The sequence below is a fragment of the Tamandua tetradactyla genome, chromosome 18 (assembly GCF_023851605.1).
Source record: "Tamandua tetradactyla isolate mTamTet1 chromosome 18, mTamTet1.pri, whole genome shotgun sequence".
Lineage (NCBI taxonomy): Eukaryota > Metazoa > Chordata > Mammalia > Pilosa > Myrmecophagidae > Tamandua > Tamandua tetradactyla.
In genome coordinates, this window is record NC_135344.1 from 25,822,911 (window position 1) to 25,831,754 (window position 8,844).

Genomic DNA, 8,844 nt, shown 5'->3' on the forward strand with positions numbered 1-8,844 from the left:
TTAATTTCATATTTGTAACACATCCCCAGTTAAAAACACCTTTTATTTTACTTAGTGATAAGGGAAAAGGCATTCATTTCTTGGAAAAAGGCCTTTTTACCCAGAAATTGTGTTATAATCTCTTCCCTCATTGAGAACTACCGAATGTAATCCTCTTGTGATAGGCTCAAGTTTTTATATACCATGTCTTATGTTAATCAAAATTTTACTCAGTGACTTGAATCAAGACACAAAAGGCATTCCTTCACTATTTTTGGTAGGTATAAAATGAGAAGTCACAGGATGAGAAGAGTTGGATTCAAAAAACAGTTTTGATCTGAGATCCTAATCAAAGTAGAAGAATTTTAAATACAGTAAATATAAACTGCTATGCTTAGTTCAGAGAGCAAATGTATATACAAATAAGGGGAGGCCTGGTTTAAAAGTCCACTTTTTATAGATTTGGAATTTGTTATTGGTAAGCTCAGTTTGAGATGGATATGCCATTGTTTAGAAAACAACAAAAACCTACCTTTGTACATGATTTCAGAATGGAAGTGAAGTATATCTTCTCCAAATCAAGTGAGGCAGTATTTTTAAGCAGGCCGCATCTAGAGTCATGTGGTTTTACAAATGGAGCAAATCCTAAAAGATCCACTAAAAAGGATCTGGTAGAGCTTCTGTCTCCTAACATGTTGAAGGAAGTTTGTAATAGAAAGTAAAGTCTAAAGATTAAAAAATTAGGGAGGGTACAGTATAACAGTTGCGTGCCTTTTTTTCTTTTTAATAATCTAGGAAATTGATTGAATGAATATCAGAAAGAGTTTAACTACAGAGATTTTCCATAGTGGAAAAATTATAATTGTAATAACATTTTCAGCAGCATTCTGTTCTTTAAGCATTTTCTTTAAAAGAATTTGATTATTACCCTTTCATGCTGTCACATTGAATTATCATGAACTTGTATATGTGTCTTGCCCTGATAAGCTTGGGGAGAGTAAGAATTACAGGGTTAAACTTTGTGATTAGGAGTCCTATAGAAGTACTAATCTAAATGTTAAAATTTAAATTAATGCTTACAGATAAGTGAGGTAATTTTTATTAATAATCCAAATAAATTTATTGAACTTAAAGCATGGTCAGTCATAAAAGGATTGCGATTATAAATGTAAAAAGTCTTTTTTTTTTTATAGATATTTGTTCAGTCCAATCAAGGTGAAGAAGAAACAACCAGAATTTCATATTTTACTTTTATTGGTACTCCAGTTCAGGCAACAAATATGAATGACTTCAAACGAGTAAGTTTGTTTAAATGGTATTTAGGGGAAGTAAAAATATAATTTGAAAGAAATAATTTCAAATACATTAATAGCTGCAATTTCAAACCATGAAGATCCAAAATCATGTCATGAAATTTATAAGGTTAAACTAGAAAATCACCTAACATTTTTAGATATCTAGCTAAAAGTTGTTAGTAAAAATGATGTCTTAAGAAATAAAGAAAAATAAATTTAAAAAATTTAAAAATAAAAAATTAAAAAAATGATGTCTTACTGATACAGTGTCTATTGATGAATGGCATTCTAAGTAAGAAAAGATAATAGCTTGGTTGTAGAAAAGGTGAGGAATAATGGAAAAATAAGGAGCAAGTTAAGTAATTTTTTGAAAGGTAGTGAGATTTTAAGGACTGTAGATATTAAGATTATATCTCTGTTTTTGATGAAAACATATGTAAAATAACTTGAATAATGTTAATCAAGAAGAATGAACTAGTTTTACTAAAACACTGAGATACTAACTTTCCAAACCACCATTTCTGTGTACTGAAATAGCAGATTTCAGCAAATGAATTTATGGTAAACAGGCAGGTTTTTAGATGTGTGCGTATGTGTGTCTGTGTTTAAAATTATTATTACTTTATTTTGTTTTTTTTTAAAGGGCAAATCCTGAGGTTTTGTTAAGAATTTATAGTAGACATGGAGCCTTTAGAAATGAGGACTAATCCTATCTTACATTCATGGAACTGCATCTAATTAGTAACAGTTCCCTAGGGTGACTTTTTAATCTACAACCACAGAACATAAAGAAGCTAGGGGGAGCTTATCAGCATAGAACACCAGTTGTTAGATACAGTTTAAACATGTGGCAGCACAGGGGCTCTAGTCTCTGTCTAGAACTTGAGGTGATTATAAGGGAGGAAGAATTTCCCTAAGGTTCCTGATGCCTGGAGGAAGAACCCCCAGCTTAATGACTTAGATGTTTGGGTATTGAAGCTGCACACATCTTGAGAACTCTGTTTTTGTTAATGCTATCTATGGGTCTGATTTAATTCAGTTATAGAAAAAGTCATAAAATGCATAACAGTGGAAACTCTTATAAAATTTTATGCTATTTTTACCGTATTTGAAAAACTTGAATATAGATAACTCATTTGTCTCACAATATAATTAACTTTTGGGAGCTGCAAGAATAATTATGTGCTTAGTTCTCTCAAATCTAGGTTTTTGACATGTATTATTACAGGTCAAAAGAAGCTGAAATTAAACATCTACATTTTTTATGATATGAAATATGTACTGTTGGGAAAATGTGTGAACAACAAAGAGTTTTTGGCTGTCTCCTATATTACTCTGCTATCTTGCCTTAAATGCCATTGGGCTTGGCTTTAACTTTGCAGAATTTGTTTTTAACTTAGTTCTTTCATCAGAGATATGGCTAGAAGTCCTGTTAATTGCCCATAATATAATTTTGCTGTGGTTTCCCACTCACACCCTAGCTTTTGCTGATATTTAATTTCCTTTTTTTTCCCCCATAAATAGCACCATTTTATCTTCTGGACATTCTTTCTCTTACTAGTCTGTTGTTTGGATATAGTGTTCTAATTTGTATTAATAATCGCCCATCTAAGAATCTGTTTCATGTCTCTGCTTTGTTTTTTGTGGGGGTTGGTGGGGGGATGCATGGTCCAGAAATCAAACCCAGGTCTCCCACATGGAAAGCAAGCTTTCTACCACTGAACCACCCATGCACCCTATGTTTCTGCTTTTAATACCCTTCTTCTACCACTTCTGGCCTAGTCTTTCTCTTTTTTGACTGCCAAACTGCCTTTTGGGGGCTGTCTTTAGGATGGCAAAGGTGTTAGAATTTTCTTGCTTGAAAGTCTTTGTGTTTATTTTCAAGATAGCAGTTTGTTCATTTAGCTAATATTGTATTACCTTGCTTAAATTACTAGATGAGCACTTCTCAAATTCCTTTGCTCTCAGGACCACTTTACACTATTAAATTTTACTGAGGCCCACAAAACTTTTGCTTATAGGGGCTATATCTAATAAATATCATGTTAGAAACCAAAACTAAGAGAGGCTTTAAATATTTATTTACTTATAGATTACAAAAATCATGGCCTGTTAATATAAATAACATTTTTAAATTGAAAATAACCAAATTTTCCAAAACAACCTATTTAGTAAAAAGAGAGGTGCTGTTTTACTGTTAAGAGATTTCTTAAAGTCTGGGTTAATAGAATTCTCACCCCAAATTTGCTTCTGTATTAGGTCCGTTGTGGTATCACACAGTTATGATATCATACCTCATGTAGCATCTGGAACACCTGTATACTCGTTAGAGGTTGAGAGTTTAAAAGGCAAATAACAATTTAGCATTATTAAGAAAGTTATTTTGACTTTGTAGACTCCCTGTAAAGCCCTCAGGGGCCTCATAAGGCAGTTCCCTGAACCCCACTTTGAGAACCATTGGAAGAATAATTTTATTAGTAGAAATGGACCTCCTCAGTGTTCTGGGCCTACCCTTGCTTTTACTGTTTGATAAATTTTAATTGGTTGTATGATTTTCTTATGTATTTTAACATTGCATTACATTTTGTTTTAGGAGTTTCTGAATAAGATTTGTCCTGCTTGTAGTCATTCATTGTCTTATAGGGTTTTTCCTCAAAAGTAAGCTGAAATTTCATTGTTTTTATATTATACTCAAAGAAAAACTTTAGGAGAAATATAGCCAAGAAAAAAAATATCAGAGAATTTAACTGTAGCTGTTTGGTCCTGTTTGGTCCTTGAATAGATAGAGTTAGAGTTGAAGAGATAGTTGTCTATTAAAATTATAAATGAGTTTGGTTTGTAGTGAAGGAAATAACAGATATGTGGTACTGTACTTGTCTCTGTAGTACTATGCTATATAATCTATTAATTGTGATCTCTGTTCAGAGTGAGCTTGCAATCTTGAAGGATAATGTACAAAATAATTATGGAAAGGTAATAAAAATCAATCAAAGCTCAGTTCAAGGTGCTTTTCCTCTGCAAAGTATTCTCATAATTTCACAGCCCAGTGATCTTTTTTTTCTTTCCAATAATGACTTGAAAATTATGAGGCTGTTTTGTGGAAGAAAAGGACCTTGACTTAAGTTTGAAAATAGAGTTTGAATAGAGGAAGGATAGTGATGAGTTCTCATCTATAGAAAAAATAGGAATTTGGACATGAAGATGGGAAGGGGTAGAATTCATTCAAAGACAGGTCCAGTATAGCATGCCTTTTCCTTTACTTGTTCAGTCATTCTGAATTTAGAAAGGGATTAACATACATTAATTAGAATTTAAAATTTCACAACAGCTTTAGCATGTACTTTATAAGTGCAGGGAGGAAAATTTTGGTACTTCTTTATACAGCAAAGAGCTTTATAAAATGGTTTAATAAATAAGTAAATAGATTAAATGCTTAGCATTTTCATTTTACATTTTTATATTGTGTGAGTTGTTTCTAGAGAATTTTAGCTTTCAGAATGTTATTGACCTTCTTGTGTCATTTAAGATGACTAAATCTAAGGTAATGCTGATGACTCTTGAATGGGTAGAAATCTTAGACCACCTTGCATGCTATTATACCTTGTAAATTTGAACTTTTCAGATTTGATCAGAGTAGAATAATCCTTCCGCTTGTCTCTTTTTGGTTCATCTTACAGACACCATGTACAGATTACAATAATCACTTAAGTTATTTGTTGTGAGTGGATTCTTTGTGTTGCAGCACGAGAAGCTTACCATCTTAATTGGAAGTGGTTGTTTCCTTTGCTAAAATGCCATTAACATGATCACTTTATTTGATACAAAAGTATTAATATGTCTATAAAAATGAGCAAAATTTTAGGGTTTCTGCTTCTTAGGGAATGAAGTGCATGTGAAAAGCAGAGCAGATTTTTATCACTGTAATAAAAATAGACTTTTCTAAACTGGCCATTCACCATGTCAGCTATTTTTGTAACATTTCTGTCTGTTTATTTTTCAGCTTTTTTAATCCAACTCAAATGAACTAAAAACAGAAGATTTTTAAAAATGAAGTAATATAAAGACTGACCTTATCTTACTCTACTCCCCTCCTTGCTTCTCTGCTCATCTAGCACCTGTCTGCTCTCACCCTTCCCGTATTCTCACCATTGTTAGTGAGAAGCAAGATATCTACAGCTTCTGTCATCTGGATCAGCTTTCCTTTTACCTTTATTTCCTCAACAATCTCTTTCTTCAAATCTCATCTTAGTCATGTTTCTCAGTTGGCCTTTGTTTTTGTTTTTGTTTTGGGCTGCAACTAGGTGCTTTGATTTCATCACCATACGTAATGTTGTTCACCCAGCTTTTTGTTATTTTTTCACTTGCTGTTGTCTTGTTTAATTTTTTTTTTGGCATGGTCAGCCTCCGGGAGTTGAACCCAGGTCTCCAGCTCAACAGGCGAAATTTCTTGCTACTGAGCCACCATTGTACCACCCATTTCTCATTTAATTTTGTACTACTTTTTAAGAAGCAATGTTGCAATAAAACTTACATTGTTACAAATTTTCAGATTTAAGAAGTTATTTGATTATGTTTTAATTAGTTCTAAAGTTTACATTTTATTTTTTAGGATCTATAAAATCATTTTTGAAATTAAATATAGCAATTTCTTCAAGTTTTTATATTAGTACTAGTATAATATATTGATTAGGCTGTAGCTGATGGATGTGGGTTTCTTTTTTCATTGGAAATTAAGCCCAGAAGTCTTTCTGATAATTGGTTGTGGGTATATCTTCTGCTTTTGCTTGATAGGTGAACGCAAGGCTGGTTGAAGGACTTAGGAAATGAATGTTAGGCTGAGTTAAAATATTGGCATAAAAGATTAATGGACTTTTTTACTGAATAAATATCTTTGACACTTAATTTTGATGTACCTAGATTTTTATATGTCTGAGATTTAATGAATCAAAGAACTTTGCATTTGGAGTCAGGAAAACCATATTGGAATGCTGATTTCTTCTTTTTTACAGAGAGTACACATTGGCAAGTTGAGAGTTATCAACCTGTGAAACAGTATGCAGATTTGTATCTTCTTGTGTCAGATCTGCTGAAATTTTAATTTTTAATACTGTTTTTGTTTTCTTCTGCTTAATCTAATATTTCCATGTTCCGTGCGTTCCCAAATAATATAATGATCAGTGATGCTTTCAATATTTATTGGCTTAAGTTCACTTCTGATACAAATAGTGCTACTTCCTCTTATTAGTGGCTCTTAAAACCTGAATTTTATAGTTTTATCCGTATTCCCCTTTTATGAAACTACCTATCTAGTGTTCTTCTATCTTGTTGGACTATCTAACATGGTTTTTTGAATTTGAGAGGAATTGTTTTAAAGTAACAAAAGTGGTTTTCCATGAAGTCAGGTAAAAGGCATGTCTAGCATTGTGCGATTGGGAATTCATTTAAAAATGTTTTTATAATATTCTCTCACTGTATGGCATTGACACAGCTGTGTTCTACTTTAGCAGACATGTAGTAAAGACCTTTATAAATTTTGCTTGGTATAGACACTGCCACTTGGAACAAATATGAACATGACATTTACAAATATACCTGAAAATCTTTTTACATACAAATACACATTTACTGATCACTTGCATGTAGTTTTCTCTATAGACATTTCTGCCTTGAGAATGGTTTGAAGTAAATTATTCAGTTAGGACATAGTTTTAGAACCCTTCACAGAGATTCTGTTTTCTAGAATTATTGATAAAAACCAGGCTTATTCTTTAAAATTTTATGCCACTACATTTTTAGCAACCAGGATTTTGTTTTTAAAGAAACCAGGCAAACTTAGTTATTTTGTATCTATTTTATTGCATGTCTACATACTGAGGATAAAGTCTAGAAGCTTGTCATCTTGGACATGAAGACATGAATTTAGCATACTCTTTTAATTCCAGATTATTTTGTGATTGATTTCTAATTGCCTAAAAATGATTTGCCAAATGTGTTTTTTTTCATACAGCAGTGTTTTTATTAACTTTTTAAACTGTCAATCTTGTTTTGAAAAGTTGCATTACTTTTTCTTAAAACAGTGTGAGAAACTAAAATAGCCTGCATGTGTTTTATTTTTAATTCTTTGAGACTGGGAGTGGGGGAGGGTGGATCACAGTTTGCTTCCACAATGAAAATACATTGCATGCCAAAAATAATAGAGGAATAAAAAATTAATACCAGGTTTTAAATATGATTGCCATATTGGTATTTTTAAATTAACCCATATTTCTAAATAAGTTGTACATATAAAGTTATTTTTGTTTTTCTAGGTAGTTGGCAAAAAAGGAGAGAGTCACTAAGGTACAAAAGACACTGGAAAGCCATAATTGCAATCAGATCTACAGCTCCTGGATAATTGCTTGATTCTCACCAGAGACTGTCAATGTTTCATTTATTGCCATTACCAATAAATCATTGCTTTTGTTCAGATGGTTTCACTAGTGTTTCTATTGTAATCTTGATACATGCGATTGTAAATAAAAGTCAGTACTTTTGCCGAGCTTATATTTTGTCGTTTCAAATAAGTGTATTTGCTTTTCATTTATTTGAGAATTGGCCAGCTTCTGATATTACTTGAGACTTAAGAGTTTATCATCTTAATTGAAATCCCGTTTCTCTCTTTAGAGGAACAAAACTGTCTTAGGGAATCACATTGGTATATGTGTGCATGTGTACACATAGACACACACGAGAGTTGTCAGTTCTCAAAAAATGTTATTTTTTTATGTAATACTGTAAAGGTTTAAATTTAAACTATATTTAAAATAAAAGTGATTTACATAAATGGACTCAGAACAGCTAACCATGTTGTAATAAGTACTAACTCGTTTTTATTAAAGGACTTTTGGGTATCTAGGGTATAAAAACTACTCAGATTACTACCAGGAATAAACAGGTTTATTGAGATTCAACAACTGTCACCTAAAACCATTTATTAATGAGATAAAAAATTCTGTACCAATATTTTAATTTCTGGGTAAGCTTTAAAAAATTGAGCTAGCCATTTTCTTTACTAATAGAGCTATGCTGAAATCAGACAACTGAGAATAATACAGTACTATGGATTCATGAAATAATAGGAATGATTAATCAAGTGTTTATTATTTAAACCATCAAAATATGCAATGTACCTATATAGGGAACATAATTTAATGTTAAAATTGAGTTGGCCAAATGTATATGCTTTCAAAGTTTTTCACAAAAGACTGGTAAGACAAAACATCTGGTCTTAATTACTTTTTTATCATAAGTTGTGCACTAGAAAGCACTGGTAAATTTTAATTTTTTAATGGCACTGAGTACTTCTAAAATTCATTGTTTGAATAGGGTTCATAAGACTATAAATTGTGATTCAGTTAATAATGGTGTAATGCTATTTGGGGGCATTTTTGCCTAAGAATATGGTAGAAATATAGTTTGCCTTTGGGAGACCAATGTATTTTTACATGTTTATGAGAAAATTATGCAGAAGCTTTAGTGTTGATATAGTCACTTTCTAAAATGCACGTGTCATTAGGTAATTTTTAGTTCA

General features: G+C 31.8%; 1 protein-coding gene across 1 annotated transcript in view; it reads left to right on the plus strand.

Moving 5' to 3' along the window:
* TXNL1 (thioredoxin like 1) overlaps positions 1–7,817 on the plus strand; it is a 55,799-nt gene extending 47,982 nt beyond the window's left edge. Inside the window, exons 7-8 of the mRNA XM_077135382.1 lie at positions 1,173–1,277; positions 7,583–7,817. Of these exons, the coding sequence (XP_076991497.1) occupies positions 1,173–1,277; positions 7,583–7,612 (135 nt within the window). The 3' untranslated portion in view covers positions 7,613–7,817. The remainder of the gene's footprint in view (positions 1–1,172; positions 1,278–7,582) is intronic.
* Positions 7,818–8,844: the final 1,027 nt, after the last annotated feature.